This window comes from Patella vulgata, chromosome 7, assembly GCF_932274485.2.
Source record: "Patella vulgata chromosome 7, xgPatVulg1.2, whole genome shotgun sequence".
Classification (NCBI taxonomy): Eukaryota; Metazoa; Mollusca; class Gastropoda; family Patellidae; genus Patella; species Patella vulgata.
In genome coordinates this window covers 47,674,166-47,694,433 of record NC_065885.2, presented here as the reverse complement: position 1 = coordinate 47,694,433, position 20,268 = coordinate 47,674,166, and the positions used below count along the sequence as shown (strand labels likewise).

The 20,268-nt window shown below is 37.0% G+C and overlaps 1 protein-coding gene across 2 annotated transcripts in view; it reads right to left on the bottom strand.

Annotated features, from left to right (window-relative positions):
• The window catches only part of LOC126828342 (ubiquitin carboxyl-terminal hydrolase 4), an 89,873-nt gene extending 82,294 nt beyond the window's left edge, over positions 1 to 7,579 (bottom strand). Inside the window, exon 1 of one of the 2 annotated variants that reach the window (XM_050558044.1) lies at positions 7,473 to 7,579. In XM_050558044.1, the coding sequence (XP_050414001.1) occupies positions 7,473 to 7,561 (89 nt within the window). In that variant the 5' untranslated portion in view covers positions 7,562 to 7,579. The remainder of the gene's footprint in view (positions 1 to 7,472) is intronic. The other variant, XM_050558045.2, reaches the window with a different exon arrangement.
• Positions 7,580 to 20,268: the final 12,689 nt, after the last annotated feature.

The following is a 20,268-nucleotide window of genomic DNA, read 5'->3' as shown; positions in this document are numbered from 1 at the left end:
TCATTTGTTATTGATAATCAAATGCAAGAAACATAACAAATGTTGTGAATAAATGTCTTTGGGGAGAGGTTGTACAAGTTGCCCAAAGTTAATTAAATTTTTATTTTTATTCAAAACCCTAAATACCTGTTTGAAATTTAACAAATATGTTTTATCTACATATATAAATGAAGTGTTTGTATGTTGAATGATGTATACTTAAAGACTTTTAGTATAAAGTTGACAGGCTATACATTTGACCTAGGCTTGACCTGAATAGACATGCCACACTTGCATGATGGGATTAACATCTCATCAAATGCGAATCATTTATTTATATCATCTAAGATGTATATTTATTTAAAGTAAGCATTATTTATACTATATGAATAAATAAATAGAAGATATAAAATGCTCAACCAATATATTGAAAAATGTTCAAAGTTGCCCCACTGCTCAAGGTAGCCCCAGTTGACGTTACCTTGATTAACTACTTAATCTGCCTTGATTGGCTGACTTAATCCTTTGTCGGACAATTCATCAATCCAATCCTGAATAGAAGTCATTCCTTCTCTTTTGTCGGACTATATATCAATCCAATAAGAGTGATTATAAACTTAATCTACGTAATCTATATTTTGCGAGCGGAGCGAGGCAAAAATATTTTTGGGAGGGGGGGCGTGGTCTTTTATGAAAATTAAACCCTTCTTGATGTATTTTCAGAGCATCTGCTGCCTTTTGTATTTGGTTCAGTGCAAATCAAATTTCCATTTATATATTCAAATTTTACCAAATTCACTTAATTTTCATCAATGATACAGGGATCTAAAAACTTTTTGACACCACCCGACGAGAATAAAATTGTCCCGCCCCACTCTGTTTCTCTGGATAGATAAGTTGAGGACCTTTCGGTATTTGTTTTTTTTTTTCTAATATTACTTTGAGATTAAAAATTAAAACGATTCTTAAAACGGTGTTTGTGTTTTATTTGAGAGAGAGAGAAATGGGGTTTAACGTCCACTTGACACAAACTAGGTCATTTCGGGACTAACATATGGTTTAATTTTATTTACATAATTCGCTTGCGCGTAGGGGTCTTTAGCAGTGGGAGGAAACCCGGAGGACCCGGAGAAAACCCACGAGGTTGGACAGGCGACCCTACTCCTTGCCACGTACAACCGGGGTTTCGAAACCACGCCAGTCGACTCAATGACAGACTTTCTGATACAGCGCGCGCACGCTAACCATCAGCCATCCAACCCCCCGTGTTTTATTTGAGTACAACGAATTATGACAACAGGTAGATATTGATAATTAAAACACGTTGTATTATTTGACTTGTTTGTAAAGTTGTTGTACGTGTCTCACAAATATTATTTTTATTACGGTGGAATGAGAATCAGGTCAGGCAGAAACTGAGAAAGCTCTCATCGTCCTCCTAGTCCTACTCTCGGGCCGTAGCTAATCCACGGTCAACACAGGTAAGAAATAAAATAAGAAACATCGTGAAAATTTGCAGGCACGTGTTGGACAACTACGACATTCAAACCTTTAACATTGGAGTGCCATAAATTGGTCTGGGTGACCTATTTATGGCAAATAAACAAATATAAAGACCGTAGAATAATTGTAATATGAATAGACCTACACATCTTCTAAGTATAAATAAACAAAATACCAATACATCTTTCTTTAAACTAATTTGGGATGATAGGGTCTACTACGGCACACAAAAATAAATTATGCCGTGGCAGACATGGTTTGCGTACATCGGCTTTTACCATGGCTTTGCCGTTTAATTGCCGTGGTAAATTTCGAGCGCCGAGTTTGTGTTCAGAGAAGGACGAAGGGGTTTAAATACGACTAGGCGGCTTTCTTCGATTTTTTCTTTGTCTTTGTGCTGGGCGGCTACATCTTTAAAAATGTGCCTGCAAAAAAGTTTTTTTGAAGCAAATGTGCCTGCGCATGTGCGCGGAAATATCGATGCCTGCGTATATACTTACCAAGTTCCAAGATAATCCAATAATAATTGTGGCATGTATACGATAAACACAAACATTGGCCGTGGCACTGCCCCTGGGGGTTCGGACACGGACCAAAATCAATAATTGCCGTCCTTAGGCTATAAGTTGATCCATTAAGAATTGTGGCCTGTAGGCAACAAACAGACACACAAAGAAAAGATTGGTTGCCAGGCAACAAACCATACGCCCACAGCAGCTAAATCGTCCGAGCGGTCGACAAGGGTTGTCGCATATTTATTCCATGTAGGTAATAATCAGATCAGATTATAAGTTGTTTGAGGGTTGACAAGGTTCTACAAACTGAAACAAGGGTCTCAACTCTGGAAGTAATCTACAGAAATTGCTGAAATTTGACAGGGTTTTTTGTTTTACTAATTTAAAACATGCATATAAATTTCATACAGATCACATGATCACTTTTGTCATTCAAACGTTCACAATCGCCATAACTCTAGAAATTATTGTCGGAAATTGCTGAAATTCAATAGACCTGTTTCACAAATTTAAATGATGCATAAAAATTTCATACATATCGGATGATAACAAGGGCCATAACTCTAGACGTAATAAACGGAAATCGCTGAAATTCAATAGGCTTCTTCGTGTCACTAATTTAAATAATGCATATAAATTTCAGAAAGATAGGATGATAACTTTTGGGGTTAGAGCATTCACAAGGTTAAACAAAGTGAAACAAGGGCCATAACTCTAGCCATAATAAACGGAAATTATTCAAATTAAATAGGCTTCTTCATCTCACTAATGTAAACAACATATATCAATTTTTTTAAAACAACATATATCAATTTTAAAGCAACTGGATGATAACTTTTGGCGTTAGAGCGTTCACAAAAAATTGTGGGCGATGGACGGACGGACGGGGGGCGACGGCAATATACGTCCACATCAGATGACGTTTGCGGTTGAAAAGAACGTAATTAGCGGAAATTGATGAAATTTGATAGGCTTTTTTTGTTTCACTACTTTGGATGATAGTAAGTGCCATCACAATATTTCACAAAGTAAACATGGCCATAACTCAAGAAGTAATTAACATGAATGAAATGTTGAAATTCTATACGATTTTTCCTTCACTAATTTCATGCATGAAACAGGAATAGGATGATAACTTTGATCTTTAGAGTGTTCACAAGATTCTACAAAGTGATAATGGGCAATAACTCTCAGTTATAATCAGAAATTAAAAATTTCAAAAAGATCAGATGATAAATGTAATCTGTAATGGGTTCATATGAAATTGTAGACGATGAACCGGCAGGGGTCACAACAATATACAACTATATTTCCACATGAGCTTATCAATAAGTTATAATGATCTAAGTTGTTGTGCCGACTGTATACTGTACCAAACTCTTCCAAATAGTACTGTAACCATACATGTATTGATGTTCAGTATCATAGAATCTTGTTAAACCGGTTTCTTACCATCATTTCAGTGTCAGTAGTTACATATACCTGTATGGTAACATTCCTACTATTTTCAAAGCAAGACCATAAATATACACAAGATATGTTGCCAGACAACTAAATCAACTGGGTAGTCACTAGCCAGAAAGGGTTGTCGCATATTTATTATTAAAATACAGATGTGTCATCAAACTTCGATGTTGGCGTATCATTATTCAATAAAGTGAAACAAGGGCCATAACTCTAGATGTAATAAACGGAAATTGCTGAAATTCAAAAGGCTTCTTCGTTTCACTAATTTAAATAATGCATAAATTTCAGAAAGATCGGATGATAACTTTTGGCGTTGGAGCGTTCACAAGGTTCAATAAAGTGAAACAAGAGCCATAACTCTAGACGTAATAAACGGAAATTGCTGAAATTCAATAGGCTTCTTCCTTTTACTAATTTAAATAATGCAAATAAATTTCAGAAAGATCGAATGATAACTTTTGACATTAGAGCGTTCACTAATTTAAATAATGTGAAACAAGGGCCATAACTCTAGGCGTAATAAACGGAAACTGCTGAAATTCAATAGTCTTCTTCGATTCACTAACTTAAATAATGCAAATAAATTTCACAAAGATGGGATGATAACTTACAGCGTTAGAGCCTTCACAAGGTCCAACAAAGTGATATACATGTAAGGGCCATAACTCTAGACATAATAAACGGAAATTATTGAAATTAAATAGATTTCTTCATCTCACCAATGAGAACAATATATACGAACTTTTGGCGTTAGAGCGTTCACAAGAAATTGTGGACGACGGACAGACGGACAAGTGGATGGATGGACGGGGACGACAGCAATACACGTCCACATTTCCAAGTGGGCGTATAAAACGGGACTGAAAATCGAACCAGCGGCTGCCAGGCAAGATATTCCCACATTTTGCAAGAGATGGATAGAGAACAAGTTAAAAACCAAAGCAATTTTTTGTACAATCAGGGGCCATAATCCAGAAAGCTATGGTCTAAAATCCGTAAATATCAAAGATAGGTTGCCAGGCAACAAAACATACGTCCACAGCAGCTAAATAGTCCGAGCAGTCGACAAGGGTTGTCACATATTTATTCTTTTGTAGGTAATTAGGGGAATTAAATAGACAATTTCATACGGATGACATTATAATTTTCGTTGTTGAGGGTTCACAAGGCTTTTTAGTTTTACTAATTCAAATAATGCATATAAATTTCATACAGATCGGATGATAACTTTTGTCGTTCGAACGTTCACAAAGTTCAACAAAGTACATCAAGGGCCATAACTGTAGACGTAATTGACGGAAATTGCTGACATTCAATAGGCTTCTTCATTTTACTAATTTAAATGATGCATATGAATTTCATACAGATTAGGTGATAACTTTTGTCATTCAAGCGTTCACAAGATTCAACAAAATTAAACAAGGGCCATAACTCTAGATGTAATTAACGGAAATTTGCTGAAACTCAATAGGCTTGTTCGTTTTACTAATTTAAATGATACATATAAATTTCATACATATCGGATAATAACTTTTGTCGTTAAAGCATTTACAAGGTACAACAAAGTGAAACAAGGGCCTAACTCACGGCGTAATTAACGGAAATTGCTGAAATTCAATAGGCTTCTTCGTTTCACTAATTTAAATGACGCATATCTGATATGCATCATTATATCAATTTAAAACAGATTGGATGATAACTGTTGTCATTAGAGCATTCAAAAGCGAAACAAGGGCCATAACTCTAGATGTAATTAACGGAAATTGCTGAAATTCATTGGCTTCTTTGTTATACTAATTTAAATGATGCATATAAATTTCATACAGATCAGTTGATAACTTTTGTCATAAGAGCATTCACAAGGCTCAACAAAGTGAAACAAGGGCCTTAACTCACAGCGTAATTAACGGAAATTTCTGAAATTCAATAGGCTTCTTCGTTTCACTAATCTAAATGATGCATATCAATTTCAATTAGATTGGATGATAACTGTTGTCATTAGAGCGTTCACAAGATTTAACAAAGTGAAACAAGGGCCATAACTCTAGATGTAATTAACGGATATTGTTGAAATTCAATAGGCGTCTTTGTTTTACTAATTTAAATGATGCCTATAAATTTCATACAGATCGGTTGATAACTTTTGTCGTTCACAAGGTGCAACAAAGTGAAACAAGGACCATAACTCCAGAAGAAATTAACGGAAATTGCTGAAATTAGATTGGCTTCTTCATCTCACTAATGTAAACAACATCAATTTTAAAACAATTGGATGATAACTTTTGCCGTTAAAGCGTTCACAAGAAATTGTGGACGATGGACGGATGGGGCGACGGCAATATACATCCACATTTCAATGTGGGCATATAAAAATAATGCTAGGGTAAGGCTAACCTATAGTACATTATAACTATATTATTAAATATTAAAGGAGCTAAATCGCTAACATTTGGGACCTAGAAATTGACAAAAGTGGGTCGCAACGCATATAATTCTGTAATATGAATGTATATAAACTGATTTACATTCAATGGTTTCCGTTTTTACTCCAATTTCAAATCAGTTTTGTTCGGCGAAATAATCCAGCAGTCTCAAGTGAGTGCAAATTTCTAGCTTCTGGTTATTCCAGTCTACTTCCGCCGTCCCTCGAGTCTCTTGATACAACTGGGGCTGAAGCGCATTATGGTAGGGGTTTCAGGTCACGTGACTTTAACGTGAAATCGGACAGCCAGCGGCTGAAATATAGCCCACTTCAATCTAGGATTCTGAATTACTATTTTATGTAAATGCATTACTAGCAATTGTATTGCAATAGTTTAATATCAATCTCAATATCTGCAAAGATTCAGGCTAAAAAATTATCGAAATGTAAGCGAAATTACCGTTTGTTTACATGAGATGCTCGCGGGAAAATACTGCTCTGACGTCACGCGGCCTGAGATTTTCCATTGCTACGACTCATTTCATTGGTGAATCCGCAGCTTAGTTACCGGGGGATTTTGATATAGAACCAATCAAACGATAGATAACATTTTTGTGGTTATTATGGTTGTTGATACCACGTGATCGGACAAGTAGACCCGTAGAAAATGGGATTTATCTGTTTTGATGACTGAAAATTGTCAAATTTCGACTAAATATAAAAAAACTTTCTTGAGGTATCATCCAGATTATAAATATTTGACATATTATCATTCAAATTATTACGATTTTAATAAATTTTAGCTGACTAGCGATTCTGAAGGGAAAATACCGCTTATGACGTCACTCAAATATGACTGAAAAGCACTTATTTTGGTGTCAAGCCACGCGTTGACTGGTATAGAGCATTTTGATTACATTATTGACGTCGATCTCGGATTTTAAAATTCCATAACTTTGGATCTAATTAGAATATTTTGATGAAATAAAAAAAATTGGGTAGCATTTTATGTATATTTTCACAAAATATTTTTAAAAAAAATTTTTCTGTCATTTGAAACTTTGACCTGAAACCCCTAATTATGGTACACGATTCGTGTACCAATGCTAAAATGTTTATTTTGTCTTAAATAGTGGATATCAAAAGCCCATCTTTTTCCGGTAAGATCAGAACATGAATGTTGATTTAATTTGACAAATAATTCGTGTTTTCAATGTTGAAGATTTTGGATGATATTGAGTTAGAGACTTAGCTACTTTAAATAAATATAGCATAGCATTATTCTGATTGGGGGTCCGTTCAGCTGAAATGAAAACCATAGCAATTATCACAGAATCTTTGGATCCCGGAGGAATTATCACTTTCACCGATAACATAAATGTAATCAATTAAAGTTTAGAATAGAGATCTATCAATTATTTGAAGAAGTCGAAAGTAGGAGCCATGTCTAGCCAGAACTGCGGCGTGAGTCAGTTTGCTAGTTTCGGGCGGACATAAAACCAAGTCTCTTTGCACATATATGTAGTCAAAAGTTCGAAAACTTAAATACTAAGGTATAACTTATATACCTATGTACATTATCTTACCAAATATCACCCTTTTTAAGTTGCTGGTTGAGACAATTTCGAATTTCATCCTTTTGAGTTTGACACTCTGGTGGTCCACCTTCCGCCATTTTCTTTCATGAGATGTCTGAAATCCTACGAAATATGTTACACGAATTTTCATTAGTCGGTGTGTCTGACGTCAAAGGTATTGATTTCCCTGCGTTTTGTTCTAAAAATAGCTATATCGACATGCCCAATCCCAATTTACGATACGAGCATTCTTGTGGACCATCTAGATCTATTTCTTAAGACCAACTCAAGATTTCGTTACGGTCGCTGAGATGTAAAATAAGGTTAGGGCACGTGATTGTTTGGCGTGATTGTACGTTAGAGTAAGGGCTAGGTTCTGGATTAGGGTTAGGGTTGGGATTAGCGCTAACGCTGAACTTACATCTCGTGACCTGTGACCAAACTTAGAGTTGGCCTTATGAAATAGATCTACTAACCCTGCACAACGGAGTAACGGAAAAGACCGATGATTCACGACTACGACATGCCCTCCTTCTCGGAATTGCCCGGTAGGTTCCGTGAAGTTCACCGGATTTGGGACGGGTCTAAATTAAGGCCATCTGCAGATTTCATCAAAGTCACGAGATGTAAACAGGGTTAGGGCAGTGGCAGTGGATATTTGCCACATGTGGTTTAACGCGCAATCGCAATCTGCAGATTTCATCAAAGTCACGAGATGTAAACAGGGTTAGGGCAGTGGCAGTGGATATTTGCCACATGTGGTTTAACGCGCAATCGACACAAACTAGGTCATTAAGGGACTACCATATGGTTCTATTTTATTTTCAATAATTCGCTAGTGTAGGCTATATAGTGGTCTTTATAACAGTGAAATGAAACCGGAGAACCCTTATGAAAAAGTCCTATAGAAAAAGTACAAAAATGAAATGAAATGGGGTTTAACGTCCCACTGTTCTGCTCCTATCCTGGGCTAATGAAGACGGACATACGCCATACAGAGTGCTATGAGGGAAATTCTGCCCAGGCAGCGGCACTATCCCCATCTCTTATATCGAATTTCAACTGCCAAGGGATATTTTACGTGCATTCCAATGTATACATAGGACCTCGGTTTTTCGTCTCATCCGAAGGACTAGACAGCTCAGGCCCTCCGTCCTGCATCACTGACAAGGGGGAACCACGCCGGAAAATCAGAAAAAGTACAGGTTTCTATAGAAGTTTGTGGGATTCTATAGAATGCTATAAAATTCTGCAGGAAAATGAATTCATTCTGTATTTTTTTTACATGACTATAGATTCAAAAACATGTACTATGTTTTGTGTAGGATTGGTAGATGAATATTTTCCAAGCGTAATTTCCTATAGAATTCTGTAAAAAACTATTGGAAAAAAATAAACCTACAGATTCATTGGTGCTGCTATAGATTTCTATAGAACTAACTTGTATCCTCGAGTCAGTTGAGTAATCCTTCAGTTTTTTATAGCCTTTGTGCTAAAACTATAGTTTGCAATAGAACTAACTTGTATTCTCATGTCAGCTGTGATTCCTATAGATTTGGTGGTAAAAACTATAGTTTTCTATAGAACTAACTTATTGTCTCAAGTCAGTATAGTATATTCCTATAGTTTTCTATGACATTCTGTAGAAAACTAAGGGGAAAAACAATTTCTATAGATTTTGTGGAGAAAAAGATAATGCCTGAGCCTTCTGTAGTTTTCTGTAGAATTTATATGTATACTGTACTTAAACCATTTTAATAAATAGCCTACTAAAGTTTCCTACATAATATTGTAGAAACAATGTTCTATACTACAAATTTCATAAATTGACGAAGTAGTCTTTTATTCATACTATAGTTTACAATAGAATTTAGTGATGCACTTGTGTGAATTATGTAAACTTTTCCAACATAATTTTCCTGGATACCAAATGCCCAATTAAAATAAGCTTACCACGAAAAATAAAAAATAAAGTATGAAATAGTGTATATAATGTAAATGAAATAGTGATACATGTTGACACTCAAAGGAATTCCCCACCCCACCCTTCAAAAAATGCCAGTAAATGCAGATGTTCACAACAAAAATATCAGATAATAAATTATTCTACAGATAAATCAATGAAATAAAGACAAAGTTTATTTGAACAGTCTGACTGTTAGGTGATCCTGCTAGTTAGATTTTAATAGCAGATTCTGTACTCAAATTATATAATTTGTTGAAGCTACTAGGTCAACCATGCATATCTGTCGACAAACTATAATTAACAAAATGAAATGAAATGAAATGGGGTTTAACGTCCTACTGTTCTGCTCCTATACTGGGCTAATGAAGACGGGCATACGCCATACAGTGTGCTATGAGGGAAATTTTGCCCGGGCAGCGGCACTATCGCCTACTCTTATATCGAATTCCAACTGCCAAGGGATCTTTTACGTGCATTCCAATGTATACACGGGACCTCTGTTTTTCGTCTCATCCGAAGGACTAGACAGCTGTCCTTGTCAGGCCCTCCGTTCTGCACCACTGACAAGGGGAAACCACGTCGGAAAATCAGGATGAACTTTCTCGGCCAATGCGAGCCAGCGTCTTAACCAACTAGCCACCGCGGCTCCAACTATAATTAACAGCCAATGTACTCTCTTGAAATCTGTTTGGCTGTTGGCTGATTTTTAAATTAAAAAATTCAGTGTATAACAACTTAATATGTTAGTATTAACAAGAAACTGAAGAGAATGGTGTTGTTTTTTCACAGATTCAATTAAAGATAGAAAGATAAGTATACTTTATTACTTTCTTAACAATAATATTAAATTACTTTAATTAGACAAGATTTATGTGATTTTGTTAATTATTCAACTTTATTACCTATTCTTTTCCCTATATTTCAGTTTTACCAAGAAAATAACTTTTCATGGTTCTGGCTCGTGAATCATCAACCGAATTCAGATTAATCCATGAGAGAAAAAATAAGCTTATCAATTTAGAAGAATCCATGAGAGAAAAATAAGCTTATCAATTTAGAAGAAATCATTGGGCAACTATATTTATTCCCAAAATAAGATTTAATCAAAAAAAAAGTCTATATAATTCTATAGTACCCATTCCTACAGAAAACTATAGTGGCCCAATTTCCAAACTACAGAATACTACAGTATTCATTCCTATACATAACTGTAGACTTTCCCACAGAAAGTGCAATAAAAAAAAACTATAGTATTTTCCTATAGAAATTTGCCATAAATCTGTAGGAAGAAATATAGGATGTGCGCTACAGAAACTGTAGAATATTTGGGGCCATTATTTCCTACAGGTCCCCAAAATTCTGTAGAACACTATAGAATTTTATCCTATAGAAAATGGGACACGCCCCCCCCCCCCCCAAAAAAAAAACTCTATAGGTTTTCTATAGAATTCTACACTACGTACTGGTATTCTGTAGGACTTTTTGCTAAGGGCCGTGCGCAACACTGTCTGCAGAGCCCGCTAGCGGTGGTGCCGGTCTCTACTGTATGACAAGCATTGGAACGCCCACCTGTGGGCCAAACTGCACGCAGCGATCGATCTACGTCATACGTCATTATGATCACTGCCCCAAATTGCCGCCATTTAAAACGCCCACGTGATCATTTTGGGGAGGGACTTATCGGCCGGACTAACGCTTTGTGTACACAACAGAGTAAAGATAGGTTGCCAGGCAACGAAACATACGCCCACAGCAGCTAATTCGTCCGGGCAGTCAACAAGAGTCGTCACATATTTTTACTTTTTTCGGTAATGAAACATTTATAATACATTAAAATCTGATAAGTAATTATCAGAAAACCATTAGAATTTGTTGGGTTTTTATAAAGTTTTGCCCCATGCTAACGTTTAGTATAGGAAACTTTTAACATCATGGATTTAGCTGTTCAAGTCATAAAAATTCATTGAAAATCAATAAACTTGTTTGTCTCAAGACCTTACACTCTGTGTATGAATCTGAAGTCAATCGGATGATAACTTTAGCTTCTAGAGGGTCACAAGGTTTTTAAAAGTGATCAAGGGCCATAACTTTGGCAGTAATTATCGGAAACGTTGTAAATCAATATGATTCTTCGTCTCATGACCTCAAACACTCTGTATCAATTTAAAGTCAATCGGATATTAACTTTAGCCTCTAGAGCATTTACAAGATTTTTTGAAGTGATCAAGGGCCATAACTCAGGCAGTAATTATCGAAAATCACTGAAAATAAATAAACTTCTTCGTCTCATGACCTTAAACACTGTGTATAAATTTAAACTCAATCGGATATTAACTTTAGCCTCTAGAGCGTCCACAAGCAATTGTGGACGCCGGACCAACAGACGGACGGACGGACGGACGGGGGCGACGACAACATACGACCACATTTCAATGTGGGCGTATAAAAATAACCCGAGCACGCACGTGTTTTATGTAAACACGTGTCTTTAGCAAAATGTAAACTTCTGCCAATCCGGTAAAATCGATATATAATATGTACTAGTGGGTAATATTGCAATAAATTCTTTGTCATTGTAAACTGTCTTTAGAGTTTCAATCTGTTTATCTTTCAAAACAAGGTTAGATACTCCTAAATTTGTCTTCGCAAACAAAACCGCCCCTGTGAAATTAACTTTCAAGGGCGCCGCCAACTTGAATAATTAGAGGACTATTTTGTGATTCGGCTTTGATTAGTTTGACATCTTTCATACACACAGCGGCTAAATAAACATATTTAATTCCATTCAATATGACAATAGAAGAGAAATAAATACTTCTAAAAATTACTAAAAGCATACTCAGTGTTTTCGACTAAAATCGTCGATGTAGGAATTAAAATGTCGTGTAATTAGCTTAGGGCCTGTTCTCAGGCGGAGCTAGCTGTAGACAGGCAGCCTAAGTTTGGGATGCCTGTGGGCTACTCCCAGGCATAAAATGATATAAATGGTTCGACCGCATTTACCTGTCTGTAATATCACCTCGGTGGAACCGGACGTAAAATACAACAACCGACACACATTACCTACACCACACTTGCAATTATTTCTATAACCATTGCGAATCGTTGTCTTTAATATCTCACCGATAACAACATATACTATTCAAAAAAAGTAGGGGATATTTGATTTGGGGGGCATAATACTAAAATATGCAAATGACTACGAAAAAAGTCACTATAGAACCTAACAGAAGAAACATTTCCAGTTACATGTGACGCCCAAACGCACCAATAGCTACCGCATGGAATGCAGGTGATGCTTGGGATCATCATGGGGGTCCAACCCAAGATTTGCACGACTCTGACTTTGAATGTTACAGTCATTGTGGCATTGAATTCCAGGGTGGAAACATCGTTTAATTGTTTTAGTGACCAGAAAACAAATTTTGATATGCGTCGGCTTACCCAAAATGAAAGGTTACGTGCCCTTGGCATGCTACAGATCGGCACAACACAGGCGGTTGTGGCGCGGACGATGAATGTTTCTCAGTCTGTCATAAGCAGGCTATGTTCCAGATACCGTGATACACAATCTGTACAGGACAGACCACGCTCAGGTCGACCAAGGGCGATTTATCCGTACCTTGGCCTTGAGAAATCGTGTCATCACAGCAAATCAGATCAGCGCTCGTCTTCAAACAGACACTGGTGTGAGAGTGAGTGGCCAGACGATTCGGAATCGACTGCATAGGGGTCACCTTCGCGCCTGACGTCCTCGCGTGATCCCTTGTTTGAGAGATCATCACATTCAGGCAAGACGTCGTTGGTGTAGGGATCGTCAACACTGGGATAATCGACGCTGGAGCAATGTGATGTTTTCAGATGAGTCAAGGTTCACTGTTGATTTTTTAGACAGACGTAGGAGGGTGTGGCGTCGTCGAAACGAGCGCTTCCAAGACGTTAACGTCATCAGACATGATCGATTTGGGGGTGGTTCTGTTATGGTGTGGGGAGGCATCACTGTTGCTGGAAGAACGGCTTTACATGTTGTTGCAGGGCGTGTTACAGGCCAGTACTACCGGGACAACATCTTGGCAGTCCATGTTGTGCCGTTCGCACGACGTCATGGCCGCCGTTTCATCTTCCAGGATGACAACGCAAGATGTCACAGGGCCAGGATCGTTACAGGTTACCTCCAACAACAGAACATCACCACATTACCTTGGCCAGCACTGAGTCCCGACCTCTCCCCCATCGAGCATGTCTGGGACATGCTTGGACAGAGGTTACGTCAACGTCAACAACGTCCTGCCAATGTCCAAGAACTTGCTGCTGCGTTGCAACAGGAATGGGACAATCTGGACCAAAATGACCTTAGACGTCTCATTAGGAGTATGCCACGTCGGATCAATGCTTGTTTGGCAAACAGAGGAGGATTTACCCGTTACTGACTTGGTTGTGATGCTGTGGTAACTTTGCTGTTTGACCCCGGGTATCATTTTACCCTTATAATGGTCAGTCTGTGCCTTACTTAGTCTAACGATCATTTGGAATAAATCGATGAATGTGAACTTCATTTCATTTTGTCATTTGTTTCTTCGTCAGTTTCATTAGGTGACTTTAATAACACTTAAAAATCAAATATCCCCTACTTTTTTTGAATAGTATATATCAATTCCAAAACAATCAGATGATCAATGTAGTCTGTTGAGTGTTCACAAGAAATTGTGGACAGACGTATGGATGGGGCTCATGGCAATATACAACTACATTTCCATGTTTTTGGTTTCGCTAATTTAAATAATGCATATAAATTTCATACGGATTGGATAACTTTTGTTTTTCGAACGTTCACAAGGTTCAACAAAGTAAAACAAGGGCCGTAACTCTAGAAATAATTGACGGAAATTGCTGAAATTCAATAGGAGTCTTCGTTTCACAAATTTAAGTGATGCATATAAATTTCATACATATCGGATGATAACTTTCGTCTAGCGTTCACAACTATATAATTGTCTATTTATATTGCGCAACATCCTGCCAGGCAGGAAACGCCCAAATTTTTCAAGAGATGGATAGAGAACAAGCTAAACAATAAGCGATTTTTAGTAACACCAAAGGCCATAATTCAGGAAGATACGATCAGATATCGAAAGCAACCATGATCTTTGGGTTATAATCATGCATTTCAAGTTTCATCAAAATCGGATCAAAATTGTGACCTCTAGAGGGTCCACAACCTTGATATACCAGATGTTTACACTATTTGCGTATCGGGGGGGGGGGCGCCCATTTTGTCTGGCGGTTTTGGTCCGATTTTCATGAAATTAGAACTCAACCAACAATACGGTGTAACGGTGACATATTCGAAAGTTATTTTAAATCAGATAATAATTGTGACCTCTTGAGGGACCACAAGCTAGAAACGCGATTTTTCGTACAATCAGGGGCCATAATTCAGGAAGTTACAATCCGATATGCGCGAATATCGAAAGGATTCAAGATCTTTGGGTTATAACCATGCATTTCAAGTTTCATCAAAATCAGGTGAAAATTGTGACCTCTAGAGAGTCCACAACCCTGATATACCATATTTTTACACTATTAGTGTACGAGGGGCGCCCATTTTGTCCGGCAGTTTTGGTCCGATTTTCACGAAATTCGACCTCAATCATCATTAGAGTGTAACAGTGATATATTCAAACGGTTTTTTTTAAAATTGGATAAAAATTGTTAACTCTAGAGGACCACAAGCTTAAAACGCAATTATTCATACGATCAAGGGCCATAATTCAGGAAGTTACGATCCGATATGCGCGAATATCGAAAGGAACCAAGACCTTTGTGATATAAGCATAAATTTAAGGTTGCATCAAAATCGGAAAAAAATTGTGGCCTCTAGAGGGTCTACAACCTTGATATACCACATATTTACACCATTTGCGTTATACGAGGGGCGCCATTTTTTCCGCCAGTTTTTGCCCGATTTTCACGAAATTCGAACTCAACCATCATTACGGTGTAACGGTGATATATACACACGTTTTTTTTAAAAATCGGATAATTAACTGTGACCTCTAGTGGGACCACAAGCTAAAAACGCGATTTATCGTATAATCAAGGGCCATAATTCAGGAAGTTACGATCCGATATTATGCACAAATATCGAAAGGAACCATGATCTTTGGGTTATAAACACGTATTTCAAGTTTCATCAAAATCGGATCAAAATTGTGAGCTCTAGAGGGTCCACAACCTTGATACCGTATTTTTACACTGTTGCGTTCGAGAGGCGGCCATTTTGTCCGGCAGTTTTCGTCCGTTTTTCACGAAATTCGAACTCAACCGTCATTAAGGTGTAACGGTGATATATTCAAAGGGTTCTGTAAATCGGAATAAAATTGTGACTTCCATAGGGCCCAGTACAAGCTAAAAAACGTGATTTTTTCTTACAATCAAGGGCCATAATTCAGGAAGTTACGATCCGATACAAATATCGAAAGGAAGCAAGATCTTTAGGTTATAAACATGTTATCAAAATTGTGAGCTCTAGAGGGTGCACAACCATGATATACCATATTTTTACACTGTTTGCGTTCGAGGGGCGGCCATTTTGTCCGTTTTTCACGAAATCCAAACTCAACCGTCATTAAGGTGTAACGGTGATACATTCAAACGTTTGGTTTTTTTTAAATCGGAATAAAATTGTGACTTCCATAGGGTCCACAACCTAAAAAACGTGATTTGTCGTACAATCAGGGGCCATAATTCAGGAAGTTACGTTCCGATATGCGCGAATATCGACAGCAACCAAGATATTTGGGTTATAAACTTACATTTTAAATTTCAACAGAATCATAGAAAAATTGTGACCTCTACAGGGTCCACAATTTAAAAACGCGATTTTTCATACAATCCATGAAGGAGTATAGGATTGTAAGAGATCACTCAGGTATTTTGGGGCAGTACCATTTAAACATCGAAATGTATAACACAGAATTTTAAATTTGATTCTGTAACTAACAGGAAGAAAATGGAGTTATTCTAGTTGTGTTCAGGATCTTTTGGAGTCACGAAACAAGAGGTAGAAGTAGGAGCACCAGCCAGTAAACTATTGCAGTAATCTGTTCTGGAAAGAATCAACGAGGACACCAGTAGAATCAGCATTAAGATACATGTACTTCCTGATGCACCCTATGTTCCGTAGAATGAGATAGCACACTTTAGAGATATGGTTGATTTGGGTTTCCATATTGAGATTGCTATCAAACATCACTCCAAGATTTCTTATGCTTTTTGAAATTGAAATAGAGAGGTTGCCAACATGGACATGGGTTACACCGCAAAGATCACATCTGGATTCAGGACCAAGAAGTAAAGCTTCAGTTTTCTCATCATTAAATTTTAGTTTATTTGCTGTCATCCACGAGTTAATTTGTTCATAACACTTTGAAAGTTGGGATTTTGTTGAAGCAACTGATGTTGGTGTAGGCTTGAATATAGACATAATTTGAGAGTCGTCGGCGTAAAAATGTTTAAGAAGGTCATGCTCACCAATAAGTGAACTTAAGTCTCTACATACTCCTCGCCGTGTTTCGTTTGATTAGAGCTAACCCCACTACTCACTGCTGTAAACAAAGCAAATTCTTGTTCTAAATTATGACTGGTCAATAGTCCGATTAACAACCAATAGCTAGCTGCGTAACAATACCAAACAGAGCTCCAAATTGGACCAAATATGTTTACATAACGTTACGTTAATGCCCAATTAACCAGTGCATAGCAGAATATTGCAGAAAAACTAATTGTGTGACAAACAAGGCTATCAACTGTGAACACGATTTTTACTCTGTGGATATAATGTAAAGAATATTGTTTTGAGACAAACAACACTTTCACAGTTTTTAATACCTTAAATCACTGTCCAAAGTTTTAGGGAAGACCCCTGATTAAACGTAGGGCTGCCATGTTGCTTTGCTTTTGGATAGATTTGATTGAACCTAAAGAATAGACACACTCCCTCAAAAGCGCAAGTATCAGAAGCTAACCCAGCAATGGCCAAAGAGGGATTTCTCGGGCCATTGCTTCAGGAATATAAAGTGTCTAGTGTATAGGGTGAACAGTACCAACCCCAATACAGATCCTTGGGGAACTCCACAGATTAAATCAACAGGAGTAGAGACACAATCGTGAACTGCAACACTTTGACTTCTGTCTGTTAAATATGACCAGAACCAATTCAATGCGTTACCAGCAAGTCCATAGTCATCTTTCAGCCTCGAAAGAAGATTATTGTGGTTGATGGTATCAAATGCTGCACACAAATCAAGTAGTACCAAAAGAGCAATATTGGCACTGTCAATACCAGTATCGGACACACGAAGATGAGCAAATTATGAAAAATGGAATAGCCGATAATTAGACTGATAAGGCTCGAAAAGATTATGTAGTGACAGATGTTCTGAAAGACGAGGACAAACTGGACGTTCTATAACTTTGGAAATAATTGGAAGGTTTGATAATGGGCGGTAGTTCTTTAACTCCTCAGAATTAAGACTTGGTTTCTTCAGCAAGGGTTTGACGAGAGCTGTTTTGAATATTATTGGCATTCTCGCTTCAGTTATACTTAGGTTAACTAATCAGGGGCGGATCTAGGAATTTTGTAAAGGGGGGCGGCGCAAAATGAGGGCTATGGGCACGCCGCTGACAGGGGATTTGTTTTTGTGGGGGGGGGGGCAAGAAAATTATCCGTCATTTCCTTGCATCGGTAGCCATTCCAAGAGCTATTTGGCTGATATTTTCGTCTAAGTAAACGTTCGGAAATCGTTGAAAAAGAGTCTTAAAATCGAGCAAAAAAGCCAGTTGAACATCCGACTCGAAAATTGTCACGGCGAGCGAGGCATTATGATGGGAAAAAAGACGAATCTATTCTCTAGCCACTTAGTTTAAAAAATATTTTATTCGTTTGAAAAGGATTGAACAACAGGCAAAGCCTATATAAGTTCTTTCCCAGGGATACAGAAAATAATAAACGATAAATATGACATATACATAAAAATAAAATTAAATATAATAAATAGTAAAACCGAACATATATACAGTTTCATGTGGAAATGATGTATACGATGCAATTTTTTGATATTATACAACAATATTATGTAAAAGCGAATCAAAACCTTTGAGTACTTTTAATAAAATAATGGACTGCTTCAAAAATCAAGATATTGGAGGTGTTCGAAAGATTTGTAGAGCCATTTAAAATTAGATCTAGATTAATAGTTTCTGTGAATACATTTAATGAATTGAATAGTTCGATTCTGATAGCTGAATAAGATGGACAAGAGAAGAAAAAGTGGAAATTATCTTCATCCGAAGAATTGCATTTTGGACATTTTTTTGATTCAGATAGGTAGTGGTGGAAAAGATGATTATTGAGATTACTAGATTTATTTCTTAACTGACAGTGAATGATATTTTCCTTACGGTTTCCATAATGAAAGTAACTAGGTTTTTTATGTATAGGATACTGACTCAGGAGACTAGACTTAAAAGTATTGAGAGACGGTGATAACTGCACATGCGTAGGAAGACTATTCCATAGTTTTATTGTGTTTGGGAAAAAACTTTTTATATAAGAAGACGTTTTACATTGTGGTATTTTCAATTTATGGTTTCTAAGATTGTAATAATTTGTTTCGGGTTGTATTTCCATTAGAATATCGGATAGATACTATGGGGACTATAGCAATTAAGGATTTTATAAAAATAGACGAGTTTATGCTTTTGACGGCGTTTGAACAGTGATTCCCACCCTAATTCGTCATAAACATGTTTTCTGTGGGAATTTCGGCGCAGACCAGTTATGATTCTCCCTGCTTCTAGTTGGATATTCTCAAGTAATTCCGAATCTTTAATACTACAATTATCCCATATACAATCCCCATACTCCAAAAGAGGACGTATAAATGACGTAAATATCGTACATAACGTAGATCTGTTTAATTTAAATTTTAATTGGCGTATTATGTTGAGTCTATTGCAAGCTTTTTTGTGAATTTTAGAAATATGTTCTGACCATGTTCCGTTTAGATGAAATGTTAGTCCCAGGTGGCAGTGTGAGGAAACTTTATCAATAATTTTGTTTTCAAACATAAGATTAGGATGATTAGTTTTTTTACGTGTGAATATTAAGTTTTTAGTTTTATTTGGGTTAAATTTTATTTGCCATTTATTTGCCCACGTTGATATTAGCCTCAGATCACTATTGATTGAATTGGCAGATTCTAAAGGGTTACCATTAATAATTGCAAATAAGGACGTATCGTCAGCAAATAATCGTACATTGTTATCTAGATTGTCTGAGATATCATTTATGTATATTAAGAATAGAAACGGACCGAGTATTGATCCCTGGGGAACCCCGGATTCAACTGACAAATAAGGTGATTGAAAACCTTCAAGGACAACACATTGTTTACGATTTGTTAAATAATTGTATATCCCTAGCCACTTCACTATTTAAGCCTTGTAACTTGTACTTTCCATACATGAAACAATGCTACATCAAGTTGCACTCATGCGCGTCGGTGATGGGCATAAGTGTATACGCCGCCGATTCCACAAGATGTCTGTCTATAGTCACTCTATAGGATTAGGGCACCGTCAACTAAACAACAAGAATTCGTTTGATAGTCGAAGCATTAATTTGACCAGACTGGTGTGTTTGAATCGATGGGATCCCTGCAACGGGTTGGGAACGGACATATTTGGGTCTGAGAAAGGGCACTTTCAGCAGTAAAAAAGAGCACTGTCTTTCTCAAATCATTTTACAGAGAAGATACATAGCATCTGAAGACAACT